The following is a 22,297-nucleotide window of genomic DNA, read 5'->3' on the forward strand; positions in this document are numbered from 1 at the left end:
GCATTAAAATCTATTTATAGTCAGGGCCATGGGTTCAGCTGTGGGACTGAAGGAGCTGTGGAGGCTTATTAGATTTTAAATCCTCACAGTATTGTTTGTAACACTAGGAAAAGGTATATTCATCCCAAGAGTACTGACTATTCTGTAAAGAAATAATTACATAAATAAGAACATGTATTATTCAAAACAATTATAAATATTTACTGATGCTTCTTTAAATGTTGTGAGTTTTCAATTGTATTTTTGTTTTGTATTATGTGTGATATTTATGTATTTGCAAGACACAGAAGATAACTTCTCAGCTTGGGGTAAAGCCGTGCAGCTTTATGTTGATGGTGCACATAATTTTGGTTTATAAAGGGTTCTTATTGTTTCAGCCTAGGAGTTCCTTACACCCTCTGACTTTTGCAGAAATTACACTGATCTTTAGAAACTTGCAGTTTAGCAGACTAAAAAGGGGACAGAAATACAGGAGAACCTTCCCTTTTTTCTTACCATAATTAGAATGACAGGCGTAATCAGCCCAAAACATGTTAGCTAATATTGTATGGACATATGTTAAGGAAAAAAAAAATAAAAGGCAGAAGAGGACCAAGATTTTATATTTTTGTGATCAAGAGGAAGGCAAGTTGGTAGAACACTAAGAAAGCACAGTAGAGATTTTTATATATACTTTTTCAACATACAGTTTTGAATAGACTCTGGAATTCTTTTCTAAGTACACTTAGTTATTAACAGGAATGAAAGAATATGGTTGGAGTTATTTTATTCATAAGGAATAGATTTACAGTGGATTACAGAAAATATACCTAAAAGTTTCAGGGCGATGTTGGCTAAACCAAAAGAAAGTTCCATTTCACGACTGCATGGAAATTGGATCTCATGTGCCTCACCCCTGTGCCTGGATCCAGGTTGTATGTGTATGGAATTGTTCATGTGTGCTAAAAAAGCTATAATAGAAATTAGCTCTTCTTATGTTTTAACGAAAGACACCCACCACAGTCAACGCTGTGTTGCAGCGTTACAGGATTTAATACAGACTATTCAGGGAAAAAAAGAGAAAGAAAGGAGTGGTTTTCCTACTTCTATGTTTTTTTTTCCTTCATTTGTAAGAAACAAAATAACTCCAGACTTTTTCACAGGAAAATAACACTAGTTACTACCCTAAAATATTCAGGACCAGCTGAACATTTTTCCCAGTTTTCAGTCTGCCTTTTTCCAGTAACAAAGTACTTTTGAATGGATCTAATTAAATAAAAAGTCTTTGCTGCAAAATAAATTCATTTTAGAAAATATTTTATTAGTCTGAACACTAGCATAACTGGAAAAAAAAAAAAAAAAAGGAAAACAACCCCCAAATTCCAGTGGCTCTTATTTGTTCGCTTGAAAGAAGAAGTTTGAAGTGAAGTCCTTGGATGTGATCTCACATAATAGCAAAATTCAGATCAACTTCTTGAGAGCCACCAAGTACCTTAGATGCCTTAAATGCAGCATGCTTTGCCAACCCTACAGAATATTTAATCCATCCAGCTTCATATTTGACAGGTACCATCTTGTACTGTAGGCAGAAGCTTTGCTGGATTCTCTCATCAGATTCATTACTAAAAGCCAGCTCATGTACTTCAGCAGGCTCAAAGGCAAGGATTTGATGTAATTCAGAAGGACATAGTTGCAAGCAGCAAATTTCCCTGTTTCAAAATTTCTGTACTGTAACCACCTCAAGCTGATACAAAGTGTGAAAACTGGGCAGGAAGTAGCATCATCAGGAGAAATGAGAGTCTGACCTGAAGCTGCTTTGTATTCCAACACAGAAAGAGCGTTTTCCTCAGAAAAATACAGGATTTTTTTTCCCTAGGGTGAGGTGTAAACTATTAATTTCTAAGATTTAATACATATTAGTTTTTCAAAGGCTAAGCTTTTATTTTGGAATTACACACACCAGCATACCTATATTTTCAAATACTCCCCTCTCTCAAAGAATTAGAGCTACATGAAATAACTACAAATAGTTATAATAAAGCTATAAAATAAAGCTATAAAGTATAAAATAGCTATAAATTAAAGCTATTTTGTATAAGCATGAGTACAGAGTTTATAAGTATGTTACAGGATTTATTAAATATAATCTAAATGTAGGTGAAAGAAACATCTGACGGTATATAAAGTCCTTCAGGGGCTTATGCCCAGCAAAGGATGGCTAAACGGTATTTGTGGGTCTAATGATGACACTTCACTTCAGGTGAAGTAATTGGGAAGAGCTTTTACTGTTTAAACATCGATAGGAAAGACAGGCACAGTTTAAACACAAAACAAGTGGCTAGCTTTTTTCTTTTCTGTTACATCTGTACTGATCTTTGAATTCCATTTTAATCATAAATTCTATACTCTTTCTCTCTATGGTTTACTTACATGAAATACAGGTGAGCAAAGGTCAAAACTTATAATATGATGACTAAATAATATCCTCAGGTTGTGAAAGAGGGGACAGACATGTGGGGTAAGATCATAGCTCCAGTTCTGATTTGAGCTCCCAGAGGATGGGTGGTTATTACTGCACTCTTAACCCATATTCCTGCCTGATCTAAGAGAGGGCCCTATATAGAAATGGTATTTGCTTACTTCTCCCCATGCATCTGTTTAATAACCTCTGAATGCTGCATGAATAATATATGGGTTGCTATAGGAGGGAGTCCAGGGCACGAAGACAGACACTGTTCAAGGTCAGGGAGGAAACTGGTTCATTGTTCACATTTTAATATAAAGTATCCAAGCCTGACAAGGCAGGAGTAATTGTAAGTAAATCTTCCAAGTTAAATCAACAATACAGTGCAGAGTTGCCAATCTTTCCTTATCCTTTGAATTACATCCCAAAACCTGAGGGGGCCACAACTCTGGTGACATGAAGAAAAATAAACTGTAGGCATTTTAAAACAATGTACTCATGTGGTAGATACTTGTGCATTTTTCTTATCTTGAGCATACAAAATGACATTGTAAACCAGTGCTAGTAGTATTTTAGCATTTAGCATGTCTGAATGGAAATTGTTTCTAAATGTTCCTACATGTTTTCCTTCACAGTCTTTATGAATGCAGCAATACCAATTGCAGCTGTACTTATAGTAAGTATGGACTTTTCTAAGTAATGTTAATTACAACTGCATTTTCAAGTATAAGTGATGTGGAAATGAGGAAGAAGGAAAACAGGATGCAAACCTGCTACACATTTGTGTTTCCTCTTGGAGAGAATGGAAAATGCCCACTTGTCATCTCAGACCAGAAGCAGCCTGGAATATGCAGCACTCCCCCAAAATGTTAAGAGAGTAGAGTATAAATTAAGATTCTGTAAATGAAATGCTTAGGCAATGTGAAGTCTTTGTTTCCTTCTTTATGGCAAAGCACTGACGATGATGTCTCTCTCTTTGTAGACATTTGTTGTCCATGCTCATCTGACAAGAAAGGCTGACTTCTTCCCATCGGTGGCATTTGCCTCCATCTCCCTGTTTCATATTCTGGTGTCTCCATTGTTCCTGCTCTCCAGTGTGGTTAGATCCACTGTCAAAGCATTAGTAAGGTGAGAAATGTAAAATCAATATCTTTGCTAGCACCTTTCTAATTTTTGAAAATGTGTCTCTTGCTCTTTTACAGTTTCAAGTTTAGAAATAGCCTGATGATTATTTATCTGCTCTTGTAAACTGCTTCCCAACTTTTTACCTTGCTTGATTTCCTTGGCTGTAGCATGTGGGCCAAGTTCTGTGCTGACACAATTGTCACAACCAATATTTTGTGGTGCACAGCTGGTGCTTCGTTGTGTAGAATGGGTTGAGCTGTGTTGATACTGGATGTAACAGATGTGTGGTAACAAGAAAGGAAGTGAAAATTTACTGAAGATTTAGTTCTGTAAATCACCCAAACATTTTCCATCCATCAAGTGCATAGAAAGGTAAAAGGTAATCACAGAAGCACATGTTTCAGTGTGTGTCTTTTGGGTTGTGCTAAGCCTCCACCCCTCTGCCTGAGAGACTGCCCATTGGTGGTGAGTTAGATGAAACAAATAAGCAAATAAAAAAAAACCCTAAAAATCACTATTAAGTGTGAGACCAAGTTAATGATTAAACGTCTACTCCAGACTTGATGAATTTTTACTTTCTTACAAATTGTTAATTTGAGCGTTTAAAAACTGAAACGACAACCAGTAGAACAGCCATAGAACTGCTGTTTCACTGGGAGTTTTAACTTAAGTATCAACAGATTACTGTAAAAACCTCATAATGCTTTTTCCTGTGCATTGTACCTCTACCTGACTCATAGGGGAGGCAAGTTGGGGCTTCTTGCTTTATTAGGACCTCCTTATGTCTGAAGAGCTTGTTTAAATGTCTGAAGAGCTTGTTTAAACCACGGGACAGATGCTGGACACCAGACCTTGCATAATTGCCTTTGTGCTACTTTGAGGGTGGAAAGGGGACTTCAGCAAGAGGCTGAGATTGCCCTTGCTGTTCCAAAATTCCCTGACACTGCAAAGTCCCATCTGTGTCCTCTCTCCTAAGGAGTGTGAAATCTGAGAGCATCAGTGGCTGGAAGGAAATGCTTTGAGCCACTGTGGTAGTCTGTAGAGTCATGACAAATTGTCCTGCAAAGATTATATCCAGCAAAGTATTTGGGGGTCCACATTGGTAATGGGTGTTTATCTTGGCTTGTCTAAGGATTTCTTTGTAAATTAATTGTGTCTGTCAATGCTGCAGGAACAACTCCAAAGCAATTAGTATTAACTAAGTATTAGTTGTTGCTCCCTGGGAGTTCATTATGAGTTATTCTGTAGATACCTTGTTGTTAGCAGGCTGCTGCCCTGCATTTGTAATCCAGACAGGAATCAAACTCTAGCAAAGATGCCTTGATTCTTGTTTTCCTGGCTGTTTGCGTGACAGTCACCCAGGTGGTGTCCCAGAGTGCATTGCTCCATAGTGCTGCTGGTGCTACTCTGGATAGAGTGCCTCATCCTTCAGAGCAATACTTTGGAAGCATGTGCCAGATATTTTCAACCCATGCAAAGATGTGCTTGCTTAACTTGTTTGGTAAATGTGGAAAAGCAGACAGTCAAGTTTGCACCAATTGAGCACGACTAATACTTGCTTGCTATAACTGTGTCCTGCTAATTCCTGCTAATAAATAACTGGTCAGTAAGATCAGGAAAAGGTGACCTAACTTGGCAAAGTTGTATTTCAGCTTTACTTAGGCTAAGATATTCTAAGTGGTTTTAGCAAGTGTGGAAAACAGCTTCTCCTGTAGCGACAGAAAGGGATCAAGAGACGCAGAAGATGATCCAGCAGTGAAACCAGCATATAAAGGATAGTAAGAGGGTGTTACTGGCTTTGTATCTCAGGCACTTCAAAAACCCTGCTCTTTTAATATTGGCTACAGCCTCTGATGCCAGATGCTATCAGGGACAATAATATCAAACAATAACCTCATCAGTCAGTATCTTTAATCATTACACATTTGCCCAAGTGCAAAACATCCTTCTGGATTGTCATTGACATTATAAGAACCTCTGTGTGATGAATTCCAATAGCAACACAGACTTAAAGCTTCTATTCCATGTAGGACTCCCAAAACCTTTCCAAGTTATGGGGCTTGGGTGTCTGCCTCTAAGAGGAGGAACAGTTGACAGTCTTTAGGGAGGTGAGAAGTTCTGGTATATCTTTGAAAAGTGGGGGGATTTGTTTGTTTGGTTTTTAATATGTAGAACGTTTCTGCCACTGAAAATTAAAACTGAGCAGCCAATTAATGTATTTCTTAAATGTGAGGTCTTCAGGGACAAAGCGTACAGTGTAAATTTTCTGTCAGCAAAGGTTAAGCAGCAAGAGTGGCATTATGTATTTGCCTGGATTTAATATCAAACCACCTTTTCAGTCAGCTGTGCAAATAACCATGTTTTAATCAATACGTCTGTTCCATGGCTTAAAAATAATCTCCCCGTGGAGATATTGGAGTGCTAATGAAATTGCGCTGTCAGCAAGAGCTCTGCAGAGAACATGATTTTTTTTATCCTTGAAGAACAGTGTGGCATCCTGAAATATGAGCTGTTGCCTCTAACGAAGGATTTTCTCACAGCTATACTATGTTTCTTCAGTACTTGCCACGGGAACAGTGATTCCAGAATTATGCATTGAGCAGAGGGATTGGCACTTAGGGTACAGCCACCTTGACACACTTGAATGGCTTAATACAGACACAGCCTTGTTTGATTATGCATGGTCCAAGTATGTCTTCTCTTCCTACCCCTCTGGACCCTGGAGCAGATACACAGAGGACTTCTCTATCTGCTCTTTCTACCTTCAGAGCAATTATTCAAATATCAGTGTAATTTTTGTATAGAGCATATAGGTGCAGCTGCATATCAACTCCATATAGGCAGCATCTAAACCATCAGTCAGTCCATTTACAGACATTTAAAATGTTCTTTTAAACATCTGGTTCGCTGGACAAAAATGGTAAGATTCCTAGCCCTGTTTTCCAGACTTTTGTGCAAATTGCTATAAATATCTCTAGTGGTGGAGTTTCTAATCTCTTCCTTTGAGATAATAGACTTTCCCATCAAGGAATTTTGATCCAAAAATGAGCCTGAATTAATTATTGCTCCTCTTAGCCCGTCCCAAATAGTTATTCTCCCCCTTTTTGATGCTAAGATTGTAGTACCCCCTCTAGCTAAATTCACTCCACTGTATAGCTCTTAGTCTTCAGCTGCCATTAGCAATTAGGCAGGTTGACAGAAAAACTGTAGAACCAGTTCTCTCCTAGGCAGTCCCCAGGTGACTTTGATCTCTGCTTGCAGGACGAGTGCTAACTGTGCAGTGAGTCTGCCTTAGGTAGTGTTGTAAAACCATTGTCTGACACCATTTTGGCACCAGGGGGGATTTCATGAGCTACTTAGAAGAAACTAATTCTCCTTCTGAAGAAGAAAACCCTGTCAGTGGAATGCAAAATAAATGGGGGAGGTGTGTATTTTTATTTTGTAATATTGGCTTCCTAGCAGATAGCCACGTACCACTATGCTACAGTGGCATTGTTAACCTCTTTCTCCCCAGTTAGCCTAAGGCTTAATATTGAAACCAATTTTTTCAGTCCTTGCCCATAAATTTATTTTTAGGAACCTAAGGCCTTCTGGCACTTTACGCTTTTCAAGACTGATATTTAACTTATTTCCAGCTAATTGAGTTCCTTTGATGTTGTTGATGTTGAGTTTGTGATTCAAGCTAATTCTTTCACAAATTTCATTTGCTGTCCCTGTGAGTAGATTAGACGTACATTTTATAAAGTCAGGTGCAGAGATAAAATTGATGCCCTCTTCTGTTAAATGTCTTAATAAAGGCACATTATCTCTTAACTAATTAAATCTTAAGCAGCTAGTGAAGATTTTATGCCTTCTTCTTTGTTGCTGGTTGTCAGGATTCCTTTTATATCTCATCTGTTGAACACTGTTCTATTAAGGTGTATTCCTTTATCACGTTACCTTGTGCACTTCATATTTCATCATAGCTGGTTGAATTTAGCTCACAGTGTACAAATTTCATCAGACTTAGTGTTCATAAGGCTGTTCAGTAGAACTGATGATGCCACACTTGAGTAAAATAAATGACACTGATTCCACTTCAGCATGTGGCTTTGAAACAAGCCACTGTTGTGCTGGTCCGTGTCCCACCAGATGTCTAAAAGAACCTTTTTGTAGTGCCTCTGGTGGTGTCAGAAGAGACAAGACTTGAGAAGCATCTGCACAAACTGTTAAAATATCATCCTTGTTAATAGACAACAGGGCAGGGTTTGAAAATTTCCTTGGCAACTTCCCATTGCACATTTTCATACACCTGTAACAAAACAAAAACAAACTATGCAGCAGACAGCAATTGAAGTGCCAGAAGGGATGGTCTATAATAAACATTGCAGTGAACAAAAATTTTCCTTTCAACATTGACATGTGATTTTTCCCCTTCCAGTGTGCAGAAACTGAGTGAGTTCCTGTCCAGTGAAGAAATTGGAGAAGAGCATGATAAATCTTCAGAGCTAAGAAGTGCAGATAATCAGAGCAAGTACCAGGCAGTGGTGAGTGAAGCTGTTCCACTGCACGTGAAGCGGCTGGAGTAGTTTGTACCCAGAATAAATTTTTTACTTTTCCATTTCCTACTAATTTTTTCTTGCAGTTGCAAAACCTCTCTTTTAATAACCTGAACTGTATCATCCACACTGTGTTTGCTTGTGTTTAGGACATTTTGCTGATACTGCCACCAATTACTGCTGATTTCTGTCTTTCTGATTTTGCACAGCCACTCAAAGTTGTTAACCGCAAGAGGCCTGCCAGGGAGGACTGGAACAATTACAGCTCTCACATGAGAAGACCCATTAATATCACAGAAGCAGATGATTTTTGTGTAAAGGTGATATGAAGGTCACTCTAATAACACTTATATTAGCTCATTAATAGTCACTTTTGTATTCTGATGGCAGTTTCAATTCAAGAACCAGCATTTGATGTGAACTGTCAGACACTTGTGCACTTGTCAGAGATTAACCTCCACCTTTCTTGTCTCTGTATTTCTTTTCAAGAATTAACTACTGACCTCTATGTTGTGATTAGCTGCAATTATTCCTCTAGATTCCACTCGGCAATTTTCTATTTGAAGTGTCTAAGTCATTAGTCCTGTTATCATGACAAAAATTAATTAGAATCTATTAACTAAATTAACTAAAATCTACTAGAATGTAGAACAGCCAAGTAAAAGGAACCTCAGAAGATCATTTGGCCCAGCCTTTTAAGTATGCTAGACTCCTTCTTTCATTTCCAGTGTCTGTACACAATAATGGTATGAAGAAAATAGAAAATAATTTGTTCTGGACCTTCCTAAAATAATCTTGTAATGGATCTGCCCTTCCTCTTTTGCATTTCCTAGTAGCCTTTCCAGATAAAGTTAAAAACTAACTTTCAAAGACCTAACTTCTCTGACGAGAAAATTAAAATTACTTGTGCCACTTTGAAGACTGGTGCTCTTGATTTGCTGTGGAAATGACCAGAAGTAATAAAAATCCTGATGGTTGTTATGGTGATGATGCTGTTTATTGTGGAAGTCTGCTGTTACATTTGCATTTCCAGCAAAAAAGAATGAATAATTCAGTTTCATGGGACTAAGTAGGACAACTGGTAGTGCTTTTAGGGGTTTTTTATACATGCTGATTTGGTGGCAGATTCATCTTGAATAGATTTCCAGGAAGAAAAGAAAAATATTTGAGAGAGAGGGTTTTGGGGGGCGGTGTTGGATCAAAAGACATCCTGGAGTGGCAACAGAGGAGTTTGTCACAAAGGAGAGGCCAGTGCAGTAACCTCTCTAAGGACAGGATTTATAAGGCTTGAACCAAAAGCCAGGACCAGCGATAATCTTTGGCTCCATCTGCTGACATCATTGTCACCAGTGGCCCCTGGGTCAGGGCACTTGTGCAGGTACTGTCTGTCTGCAGCTCGTTGCCCAGGAAGGAGCATTTTTTGAGAGAGGATCCTCTGGCTGCCTTTGGGAATCTAGAGGGAGGAACACCACATTTGCTTTGCTCATTTTTTCAAGTAGTTTCCCAAGATAAGAATATCAGTTTTTCTCAAGGGTGTGATAGATTTGTCCCCTTTCACTCTTCTTAGATCAAAATTTATTGTACCTTGTAGAGCTGAAAGGCTTTGGAAGCTTCAGTGGCTCTGAAAAAGTGAGAGGAGAGGGCCCTGTATAAATCCAGACCTTTTATAATTGTCTCCTCTTTCCTGTTTTTCACAGTATCCATGGAAATCTCCATTTAAAGTCTGAACAGGCTTTGTTTCCTGTTTTTAGTTTTTTTAATTAAGATTTCTGTGTCTAGCAAAGAGTAAGTTATCTGAGAATCATATCAGAAATTCAAAGGAAAATACTGTAGTAGGCAGCAACATCTATGGATGGTGGAAAGTTCTGCGAATCTGCTTGGAATTTGGACTGTGTAATTGCTGTATATGCTTCACTGTGTCTAGAGTGACATTCAGGGCTCTGCAGAGAGCAGACTGTGACCATGTATGCAATTTAATTGCATATCATTTCACTTATTATATGTACCTACCTTACAAATAACGAAACAAGAGAAACCCTAAACAGCAACCTTTTGTTTTCCCTTTATGAAGTCTCAGTAATTTTCTAATAGTTGTGCTTGTTTGACTTCAGAGGTTGTTGCCCAGCAGAATACAGGCCTTTACAAAATCAGTTACTTGAAGACATTTCCTGTATTGAGCAAAGTCTCACTCTGTTCCTAGGCTCAATGTAATGAATACAGAAGTGTCTCTGATGCTGAAAAAAGAAGTGAACAGGATTTCTGTTCCTTATTTCTCTCCATCTTGGTATAGGTCACAAATGGATTTTTCACTTGGACACCTGAAGGTCCTCCAGCATTGTCCAACATTGACATCCGAATCCCTCAAGGTACAAAATTACATCAGATATACAGAATAAGATGTTTTCCACAGGCATTTGTTAAATCAGAATCTTATATCTACTTTCCTCTCTCACAGGTCAGCTAACAATGATTGTAGGGCAGGTGGGCTGTGGTAAGTCATCGCTCTTGCTGGCCATACTTGGTGAGATGCAGAAGATCTCTGGCAACATATCCTGGAGCAGGTAGTGCCATTTAACTTAAAGTTCTAATTTAATTTAAAAATTCATTTTGAGTTGAGTAGTAATGCAGAAAAAGCCTGAAATCTATCCTGGGAAACTGTGGAGTCAGAGATTTTCTAGATACACAGTCAAGATAAAAACCTTACTCTGAGTGGTAGGGGAACACATCAGAAAGAATCCCCTGCCAGGGTAAAACAAACTGTCTATTCCATTAATAAGAAGGGATAACCATACTTGGGCATTCTGCACTCCAGCAGCATAACTTGAGTGAAATTGAAACTAACTTGGAATCAGGATTATTTAGCTTGAAGAGTTGTGCTGCTACAGAATGCCATTTGTACTTTCAGGCCTGAGCTTGTGTCTTTGCATGGAGCTATAAAGAGGTACTGGCTCGCTAGGAATAGTCCCTGGCTTAGATATGTGCTTCATGTGAGTCTCTTTTAAGTGGCAGTGACCTCAGAGTCCTCCCCCAGCATCCTGCCTGATCTGACAAGAGGGAGTCAGTCATGTCCTTCCCTCCTTTCCCAAGGGGACACAGCACCTGTATTCTGATAGCCAGTTATAAATTCTGCTTTGTGTCTGACTTTTGTACTAGCCATGAAGGGAAGGAGAAAAATGGTACTGAACTCCAGCAGCTTTTCTGTTGGGACTTGGTCTCTTGACCGTCAAGCTACGTGACAGATGGTGTGATGTATTGCAACTCCTGTACGTGGTTTCCGGTAAACTGCTGCCATCTGTAGTACACAGTTTGATCAATGTGTGTGAACATTTTTTGGCCTGTTTATTTTACAGTACTAGACTTCCTAGCCATACAGACTGCACTTTGCCCTTTGGGATATGATTATTTGTAGGCAAAGCTCAAGAAATTGCTGAAGAACTTAGAGAAACAATTACTTTTGTTTCCAGCTGATTGGGAACGAAGGAACAACAATGCAACTGTAAGTCAAATCCACGCACTCTAATGGATAGAGGGTCATGTTACCCGGTGGGTTCTGCACTGATTCTGTGAAATAGTTCTCTCAAGTTCCTTCAGCATTTGTAGAGAGATACTATTTATATCCAGCCTTCAAGTGTAAGCCAGTCATACTACTCAGAATTGCACATGCTTTAATAGTAACAAGGAAGGAAAGTTCTCTATTTTGCAGGTGTGGAAAATATAATATAGGAAGGTGACCCTTTCAGCTGGTGAGGGAGAAAAGAACAGAAGCCAAAGTTCCAGAATGTCGTGATCTATCCGTTAGAACATAACTTCCCCAAGAGAAAATCAGAGTATGGTGGGCAACCACGCAGAATCCCTGCAGCCTTATTAGGTGAACTAATTTCATTTCAGCAAGCCTGTAATTTTTTACAGATGACATAACATGATTAAGAAGTGTAATTTGAATGTCTGATGCTAAACTAAAACAGATGACATGATGGCTCTGATCAGACTGTGTTTTTAAATAGCACTTGTTTAGAAATATGTGCTTCACAACAATGCAAAGGTCAGAACTGGTTTTCATGTCTTCTGTATGTGCCAAAGTATCACAAGGTGAAATTCAGTTGTTATCACATTTGCTTTGCTATCTGTCAGATATGTGTAAAGGGACTTGTGGCTGAAACAATCTGAGCACTGTAAGTGCTGGCTGCACTGGGACAGATTATGTTTTGTCTCATCTTTCAGAGCTGCTGCCATGTGCCCTGGTCTATTCAGAGTGATAGATGCAGTCATTGTGGGCTGCACACCTGTGTTGTAAAGCTATCAGATGAAAGCTCCCTTAATTTGATAAGAAAATACTAATGCCTGACCAGGAACATACAACATTATCACAGGTTCAAGGAGAGTAGTCTTATCAAGTAATCACCAGACTCATAGCCTTAGCTCAGGCAATGAAATGTGTCACTGAAATCAGTAAGTTCCTTGTCACAGCTCTTTCATGGGGAATGCTTCATTCATGTTACAGAATAGACCTGAATTAGCTCCTTCAAATTTCCTTCCCCTTCCCCTCCTCCAAGGTCAAAGCTGTGAAGACGAAGAGCATATCCTGCTGGCATGTCTCTGACTGCTCAGGAAATCTGGATTCTATTCCTGTCCTTTCCCTTGGTCTAATGGATAACCTTGCACAAGTAATTTCCCCCCTCTGTGCCTCCATGCTCTATGAATAAAACACGATTAACTGCAAATCATCTTTGCTTGCTTCTTATAAAAATTATTTGTTTCAAAACCTTAAAAAGTAATATGATTTATTTCTGGGCTAGGAGTGGGATAATCAGAAGTAAGCCATGGCTCATTTGTGATTTTTTGTTGTTTGTATTAAGGCATGTCTTCAGAAGATCCAGCTCAGATTGATGCCTCTTATCCAAAGCAGGCTGAGAGCACCTCAATATAAATATTGTATAAAATGGTTAGAGATTATCAAAAATAGAGAAATCATTATTTTATATTCTGAACAGGTAGTAAATGGTATTGATTTGGCTGGTTATTGAGTAAATAATTATAGTATATGCCATGCTAATTTCTTCTGGGCAGTATCTCACTTTGAATAGTCCCATTTCAAGTCCTGTTGGAGTAAATAATACCAAAAAATTGACCTAAAAGAGAAATTGTTTGCTCAATCAAAATTACGTCATTTGTTTTTAAACAGGACATATATATACTCGCATCTGAATCTCTAGTCCTTATAATGTGAAGGAAGTGATAGTTTTAAGGTTGTTAATAGTAGGTTTTCTTCTCAATGTGGAGTTGACTGTTTTTATCAAATCACAAAGTTTTTCAAGTTATTTTGATGCCTAAAAAATGCATTGATTTTTAAAAAATGTTTACTGGAGTTTTCAAAAACATCAAGGTACTTAATTTAAATTGGGAGGCTTGAAAATCTCAATAGGCTCATGTTTGCATCGTTAGACATCTATATGCCTTGAAAAATTAGATCTAGACCTCATTATCAAACATAGGTTACTTTGGTATTTCAACACTGGAGATCAAGGCATCCTTAATTGGTAGGAGTTTGCAGGAAAAGGGGTAAAGGGCAGATAAAACAAAGTGGGGAAAAGAGGTTTGAAAAGGTTGAGTTAAAACTCCAAATGGAGAATAATTTTTTTTTCCAGCTACCAAACTGAAACACAGATCAGGGAATTCATATACCAATGCTTGGATACAAACATAGTGGCACCTCTGGCTGTATAGCAAAAGACCTGAGCAGAGAAATTCGGGATGTTACTGTGCTCTGCTGCACCTCCTGTTACTGAGAATCACTGGTGCCTTGTGAGCGTGGTGCTTGGCCCTGGTTTCTGAGCAGAAACTGGTGCAATGTGGCACACCTGCCACAAGCACAGGTAAACTGTGGTCACCATGAGGAACCCTGGCTGAGCTTTGCTACTGGAGCTACGGTGATGGATTATATGAGCTCACAGCTTTCTGCCTCACAGGCTGGTGTAGGAAAAGGGGCACAGTGGAGAGGGAGTTGCTGTCATGCACAAATAGTACATGTTATAAGTTACCAACGTATTCCCCAGCATAATTCAGAATGGTCCTCTTCAAGGTGAAACAGGAACTGATGTTTGTGGTTCAAGGCCCTTGTGTTGTGCATGAAATGGGCTGGAAAAGATATTTGGTATTTCAGCCTATCGATAGTTCCTGTAAAGAATGTGTTGATATAGATAGACAGATAGATATGCAACAGGGTTTTTGGAGAAGGTGCCACTGAGTTCACACAGTCACTAAAGATGAGTGAACTGCAAGGCAACTGTGGAAAAGCTTTTTTTGGTACACTGACCTTTGGAATAAAAGTACTAGTGGCTGGCTGCTGCTCTCAAATTATACAGTAAATTCAATTTATATAATGGTCATTGCTTATTATGCAAAACTTTATGGAAGTGTCTCAAACCAGCCTTTAAAGCTGCAGGTATAGTTTTCTCTCCTGGATATTTATAAGCAAATTGTGTTGGCATAAAGTTAATGAGACTGTCCTCTTTAAAGCATGAAAGACTTTGTTCCTCCTTGATTTTGTTTATACCATTTGACACAGATTTTTCACTCTTTTCATTGGAACTGAATTTAGCATCATTAATGCGTATGGCCAGTCATCCTGTCAAAACAGCTCTGTGAACATCTTTGTACACGTTCAAAAATAGCAAAAACAAAGCCTGTCTGTCCCTCAGACTTGCCCACACTTACACTGGCACATCCCCCCAAGGATGTGACACAGAAAGCAGTATGTTGCAAGTCAACTGAAGGTGGGATTTGGGGTTCACACTAACCCATTATAGGCTGCAAAGATGCAGTTACTGTCATGGAAAAAACCCCAGTATCATGAATTATCATTGTGTTTTCCGAGAAAATTAGTTTTTTAAATGGAACTTCATTCTTGTCACAGCAGGACTTCTCAGATCTACTAGCACCTTCAGGACAGGGTAGAAGTGATTTTATTTGTGAAGTCAAATTAATGCTTATAAGGAAAAAAAAGTCACCAATTTTTTTTTTTACCTGCTAAAATTAAGTCAGTTTGTGTAGAAGGAACAGATGCTGCACTGCAGCTCTGTGATAAGTAATGTTTGCAGCCTGTGCACTAAGTGGAATTTAATAGTTTTTCTTTCTGGGGCAGATTGCCTGTGCTCACTTAAGTAAACAGTCTTTGCTTTCTATTTGTGATGCAGCTGCACTTCTGACAGTGAGACGGGGGAAGATTTCAGGTACGGTATCGTGTGCGACTATCGGTCTTCCTACTAAATCGGTTGCAGTAGAAGGAACCAGAGGCTTCAAAAATCTATGGTTAAGATTTTCAGAGTCAGAATTCTGAAAATCAATGAAACTTCAACTGCATTAATTGTCTTAGGATACAATTTTTGAAACCACCTATGCAAGTTACGAAAATAAGAGCTAGATTTCCATTATGAAAGCATTATCTCCATTGCCGTTTGGAGAGTTTGAAAATCATGTCGTAACTTTCCTGTATGTCTTTGAAAATCCTTCACTTGAAGCCTGAATCAGACTATTCCCTAATGCTACACTTTAAAAAATAGTATTTTCATTTACTAAAGCAAATTCTCCCCATTACCCTGCAGTTTTTACATCCTGTCATAAGTTTATTTTCTCACCTGGCATTCTTCAGGCACACACAGACTGAGAAGTCTGGAGAGTAGCAGATTAGTCCATCTGTTGGCATGGGATCCTTGCATGGAAATTATTTGTACCTGATTAACATAGCTCAGCTTGGATTCTGGGAATATCTATCAAATCAACTAAGAACAGAGCTTTCTCACTGGGTTGTCATTCTAGTGTGGCATCTCCAGAATGGTAAACCTTGTACAAGTGACAATCCTGTCCCTGCTGGCGTCAGTGAGAACTTTTGTTACTGAAATCAGCAGAGAAAAAATGTGATTTTTTCTTGACTTAGGCTAAACTGTGTGACTTCTACTGACCAGAATGTTTTCTCAGTTCTGTGATTCACCAACTGTTCCACTGCCTTTTCTTTAAATTTATCAGCGTCTTCTCTTCCATTTACCTTGTTTCACAGACTTGTTACCTGGTTGTCAGACTGAGTCCTGCAAAACTTCTGCTGCCATCTATGTGTAGTATAAGAGAGAGTTTCATGTACCTAATGACTAAGCCCTCATGGTAAAGGATACTTGGAAGTCTCACAGTTCTGTCTGTATGAGAGACTGAAATTTCTGGGCCAAGTTAAAGATACATTAAGATACAAGAGAAATACAATCAGAATTAGACATTCACGTTTGAAACTGTTGTGGGAATGGACAGCAAAGGATGAGATAACATGCACCACAGTATGGCATATTAAAAAGTAGGAAAGAATGTTAGACTGTATGAAGCAATTACCTACATTATCCTATGTTCTACTAGTCCTGGTTGGTTAAGTGACATAAGACTATCTCAGGTGGTTTTGTTGCTCTAACATCCTGTAGAACACCTCTGGTGTTCTGAAAAGAGAGAGCATTTTGAGCCACTCTTGTGAGGTCTTGAGGATTTGCTCATAGGTGTTGAAGGCATTCTACAAGGTTGTTTAGCACTTCTCAAAACAGAAGCTGTAACCATACATTTTAGGTCAATATCATGCAGCACAGAATTTTAGCGTAAAGAGACTTTTATTTCTGTTATGCAGTCATTTTGCTGGATTTTTAATTATAGCATAGTGATAGTACTTTGTGATGTTATTTGCACTGTCTAAAAAAATTTCTTTTTTTAAAAAAAAACCACCTTGTATTTGTTTTCTGCAGCCCAGAGAAAGAATCTCCTGTTGACACGGAATTCAGGTACAACATTTTAAAAACTAATGGGAGCCTTCAGGGGGCCTTTCCAACTTCAGCCATTCTGTGACTCTGTGTGAACATTGTTCAGAAACCTCTGCACTTAATGAGTTATTCCTCCTTAGAAGACAAGCAGGATGTCTCTGTATGCAGCTACTGCAAGATTTAAAATAAAAACAAAGAAGTGACCCTTGCAATTTAATAATGGTAAAAAAAATATACTCCTGAATGCTCAGGACTGGCAATACCAGAATGCTCCAATACTATCAGGCTGAAAATAAGAGAAGCATATTTTTTGTGCACACAGTGATAATACAGGACAGAACAGTACACATTTCTCTCATACCTGGAGAACTCATGAATTTGAGTTGTTGACTTATATTAGAAATTAATGAACTGTGCAAAATAAGCAAAACAAAACTATGGTCAGCAATCCCAAAACACACAGGAAAGGCTTTGCAATGTATTATTTCCTCTACCAGTATAATCATAACTCCATTGCATTTTAAGTGCATCTGTTTCCTTTTTAAAATCAGACTTGCTATATTTATTAAGGTACTGAGATTTGTGTATGAATGTCCCTTAACTAGTTGAATTTTCAGTGATCTTGAAGGTGTACTGACCCTACTGGACTTAATAAAATGAAACGTGGAGATAGATTAAGAACTTTAAGCAAACAATCTTCACAGAACCACAGAATCCCGGAATGGGTAAGATTGGAAGGGACCACAATCATCTGGTCCCACCTCCCTGCTCAAGCAGGATCATCCCAGAGCATGTGGCACTGGACTGCATCCAAATGGTTCTTGAATATCTCCAGTGAGGGAGATTCCACAACCTCTCTGGGCAACCTGTTCAGTGCTTGGTCACCTGCACAGTAAAGCAGTGGATGTTGTTTCTGATTGATGAATTAATATGATTTATGATTAATGAACAGGCTTAATTCTATATTGGCCAAAGCTCATAATTTCCAGGGACCTTAGGGAAGGCTTTCTCTATTTATTGTAAGGCTGAATTTTTCTGTCTGCCTCTCTGTGATTATGAAGAGGCTGTGGCTAGTCTGTTGTGTTGCCAGAGGGGAAAAAATATACTTCATTGATGAAAACACATAGTTGTTTATGCGCTCTGGGGGTAGGAAGCAGTTGCTTCCACTTGCAGAATAAATCCCTCGTAAGTCTTTACCTGCTAAGCCATTTATTTGCATTTGGTCCTATAAGTGGGAAACCTTAGGTAGGTTCAAGGCAGACTTTCAGACCAAGTCTTGCACACTTCATTTCAGAATATTTTATTCTCTGGATTTTTTGCCACATGTCTCTCACAGTTGCAGCAACAGTTGTTTTTGATTGCCTCTTGCCTGTAAGCAGCACTGTAGACATGCTATAGATTTCACATGTGGTCAAGCACTTGCAAACTTTTTGCTTATGTCAAAATATGATCTGCTCTGATATGTCCTCGTAGTGTCAGTTCGCAGTTAGGATTAATTTGGAGGAACTCACTAAATTCTAAGTCCATAATCAATTTTGCCAAGCTCATTGCTTGTTCCCGAGTTCCTTGCAATAATCAATTCTCTCTGATGTCCTACAAGCAGAATATATTCCAAGTATGAGTGGTATTCCCAGGCATTGTGCTGGTTCTCAGCATGGAGTACATCATACTGGGCAATGCCTGTATGTTCACTCAAACAAGTTGTAAAAGACTTTTTCTCAAAACTTGGCTACTATTTTTCAAAAACTAAATTAGAAGTAACTTTTTGATGGCATTGAGAATTAAGAGCTGCAAAGGCACAGTTTCAAGCAATGAAAAGGAGAGGAGGGGAATAAATCTTCATCTTGGAATGCTCAGAGCAATTTTTTCTCAATTATTGGTATGAAAATTTCATAGTAATTGAAAAAATGCTTCCCTCTTGAGGCAGAACTGAATGCTCTTTGCATTAGATTTTGCCACTGCAGGCTGTACTGCCTAGGGAATTTTTTCTGTCTTTTTTTTCTTGTGTTTTGTTATATCTGTTTCATTTTCCAGTAAAGAAAATTCATAAAACACCATTAAATTCTAATGAACCATCAGAAATTTGGACTTGGAAGCATGTTAGCAGAGTAGTGGAATTGTGTGTCCTTCCAGGTCGTCAACGAAAATTGGATCATTGGATGCTATCATGACTTTCAAAACAAGCTTGGTAAAAGCCTGCAAAAATGAGCAGGGCAAGTGACCTTAACTGATAAAGAAAAATAAAGTCTATTTTGGCAGCTCGTGGTTTCAACTGCTTTCAGGTCTGACTAGAAGGAGGCTGCTGTAATGGCTGTCTAGCAGACAAAGGCCACATTTGAGTGAGAGATCCTATCTCCTTATTGGATTAGCTGATGTAGCTAGAAAGGAAACAGATACGCTTATAGGCGTATGATCCCCCCTTTTGGCCTTTTTCTGGAAAAATGGTGATATGCCAATGCTTTTTCCAACAGTATCAGTTGCTCTAACAAAAGATGTTGCCTTTCTCCCAGCTCTGTCTTACTGAGGTGCTTACTGCACCACGGCCAACAAAAGCACTGCTACTTCACTAGTAGGCAGATATTTTTATGTTTAAATAGGAATAATAATAACTCCTGTGAAATAATATGTGCATGGTGAGATCCTGTTGATTATACCTGGTAAGTTGTCCCTTTCTGATGATATATATTGAGGGCAATTCCATGCAGGGAAATTTAGGAAATATTTTTTATCTGTGTTCTGTTTTCTTTTCTTTATAGGCATAGAAATATTTCACCCATTTAGTTTGTTATTCTAGGTCTCTGATTAGAATGGGGAAAATAGATGTGTTTAGGGTGGAGGGAACTGTATTTGTGCACGTGTCAAGTTTGGGTTGTTTTCAAACACTTTAAAAATATCTTTTTAGAATGTCCCCCCTGAAAAGTATTGCTTAACTAGTGATCTGCTGTCCATATTTTTTTTAATTAATTTATCCAAACAGCTGGGATTCAGTCTTTTGTAATTTCCTTCCTGCAATCCACACTGTTCAAGAGGCAGCTTTACTGAGCTAGCCTCTCCAAAACCCACTTCACAGCAGAAAAAGAGGGAACAAAGTGAAATTCAGTTGGGTGAACAATTTCAGTGTTCTGTTGGAAAGTTAACATCTTATATATTTCTGTAATGGGAAAGCTATTGATTGACTTAAAGAAAAGAAATGAAAGCCAGCATTTTTGAAGAGTAATTACCAGTTTCTTCCTTTACAAGAAAATGGTTTCCAAAAACACCTACTGCACTGATAAGCTGGGAACAACTTTTTGTTTGGTTGGTTTTTTCCAGGAAAAGAGGCTCAGTAGCATATGCATCCCAGAAGCCTTGGTTGCTCAATGCCACAGTGGAAGAGAATATCACGTTTGAAAGCTCTTTTAACAAACAGAGGTAACAGGTTCCAGCCCTGTTTTGTGTTTTACTCCCCTTTTCCTTAAATATAGAGGTTGTGTGGGTCAAGCATGGTCCCTGTCTCTCTCTAGTAACAATCTACTGCACCTGCCTGAATATGACAATCCCCCTTTGACCATGTTTTTCCTGAATGTCTCACTTGAACTTAAGTGTACAAATGTTTTCATTTCCAAAAACCATGTTTGTCTAGCATGCAGTATTCCCACACCTAATTGGCTAGTTTAACTCACCTAGGAGGACATTAGGTATTTGGGAGTGGGAATGTTGTTTGTAAAGGGTTAATGGGCTGCCTTTTTACTCGGTATAAATGCCCACCAAACATCCTAAAATATTTAGGAGTCAATTGCTGATATTCCATCCCCCCCATCCTTAAAAGAAGTGGTTGACTATGTATTCACATCCTACACACGTTTTTTTCTGTCATCCTTTGATATTGAAACAAGAAACAAAGGCCCTGAGCATGAAAAAAATTAAATGGTAAAGAATAGCAATATGCCTTGGAAGAAGTTGTGTTTGTGTTTCCAGGGTTTAACTATTTAACATTTTTAATTGGGAAGCTGACCTAAGATCCTTTTTCTTAGCTGAGATATTATTTACTTACCTGTGATTGAAAGAGATCCCATTAGAACAATTAGTGGGTAACAAATATGTTTTCCACCGTGTGATTTTTCCAGCTGGTTAATTTTTGTTCCTCTGCAGGTAGGAAATGTGCTTCTTTAGCAGTATCTGTGTGGATTTTGCATTGCCTTTTTTTGTTTCCGCAGGTACAAAGCAGTAATTGATGCTTGTTCCCTCCAGCCTGATATTGACATTCTCCCTCATGGAGACCAAACCCAGATTGGAGAGAGGGTCAGTAAACAGCTACAGGCTTCTATTTTTGTTTTAAATATATAGAGGGGGTTTTATTATTTTGTGGTGTTCTTAAAATCTTATGGGTTATTTGGCAACAAAGATAATCTTTTAGTTAAGTGTATGTTTGGGTCATTAGTCTGAAAGCTCATTGCTCAGTAAACATGGAAACACTGTCATTTATGTGAGGTGCAATGATTTAAATGTGGTGCTATCAGAATGTTTGACTATTCTGCAGCTGCTATTGCAGATATCCTGACTTTACAGGGCATTTTTTGGTTTCTTTAGGAGTAACATAAAAATAAGTAGTACATAGATTTTTTTAGAGCCCCTTCATTTACCAAAGGGCAGGTGTTTAATCAGCAGCAAATTAAGCTTTATCACATCAGGGAAGACTTAAGGAGTGACAGGAAAGGAAACAGAAGTAACAAATTTGTAAATAATTTACTCTAGCACATACTGGCACTGGCACAAACAAATAAAAGAACCCAACTGCCACTCCGCCCCAACACACAAACCACCTCCACACAGATAAATTAAGGATACATTTCCATGCTTAGTCTCTGCACTGGCTACCATGTTAATTTTAAATGGAGTAGTTCCAAACCAAGCTCATTGTGTAGCCAAACAAATGTTTTCGAGAGGGGAAGGAGAAGGTGGGATAGCATCTTTTGGCAGCAGTGCTGGCTTAGGAGAGTTTAAGGTGGTTGTGAAACTACAGGTGGATCACAGGAAACATAAATAACTTAAAGCAAGGTGGTAGCAGGGGACTGAAGGCCAAAAGAAGTACAATAGCAACCAGGATATGTCCGTAATGTCCATGTCAGCATCGTCTGACCTCCCACCTAGCTGTTACTGATTATAGTATATAATGAAGCTGATTTAGCATTACAACATATAGTAAACTGGAAAAAATAAGCCCAGGACACAGCCAGACTCACAAGGCTAACTTTTCAGCAGAGGTGTAGTTTAGGCTGCCTGCAGAATATCTGTGCCACCTACAGCATTGTGTCACCACAACCGTTAAACATTTCATGTCCCTCTGTATGGAGCACAGCCCCTTACGGAATGCTCTGGCTTCCCTAACAGTTTGTGTCCTGTATTCCCAGCTGGATTGCAGCCCC

At 38.7% G+C, this 22,297-nt stretch overlaps 1 protein-coding gene across 1 annotated transcript in view; it reads left to right on the forward strand.

Moving 5' to 3' along the window:
- ABCC8 (ATP binding cassette subfamily C member 8) overlaps nt 1-22,297 on the forward strand; it is an 82,217-nt gene that overhangs the window by 30,769 nt on the left and 29,151 nt on the right. The window contains exons 11-20 of the mRNA XM_017811508.1: nt 3,079-3,119; nt 3,426-3,571; nt 7,989-8,094; nt 8,316-8,426; nt 10,397-10,472; nt 10,562-10,667; nt 15,300-15,335; nt 16,878-16,913; nt 20,205-20,303; nt 21,089-21,173. Of these exons, the coding sequence (XP_017666997.1) occupies nt 3,079-3,119; nt 3,426-3,571; nt 7,989-8,094; nt 8,316-8,426; nt 10,397-10,472; nt 10,562-10,667; nt 15,300-15,335; nt 16,878-16,913; nt 20,205-20,303; nt 21,089-21,173 (842 nt within the window). The remainder of the gene's footprint in view (nt 1-3,078; nt 3,120-3,425; nt 3,572-7,988; nt 8,095-8,315; nt 8,427-10,396; nt 10,473-10,561; nt 10,668-15,299; nt 15,336-16,877; nt 16,914-20,204; nt 20,304-21,088; nt 21,174-22,297) is intronic.

The sequence above is a fragment of the Lepidothrix coronata genome, unplaced genomic scaffold (assembly GCF_001604755.1).
Source record: "Lepidothrix coronata isolate B3197 unplaced genomic scaffold, Lepidothrix_coronata-1.0 Scaffold1, whole genome shotgun sequence".
Classification (NCBI taxonomy): Eukaryota; Metazoa; Chordata; class Aves; order Passeriformes; family Pipridae; genus Lepidothrix; species Lepidothrix coronata.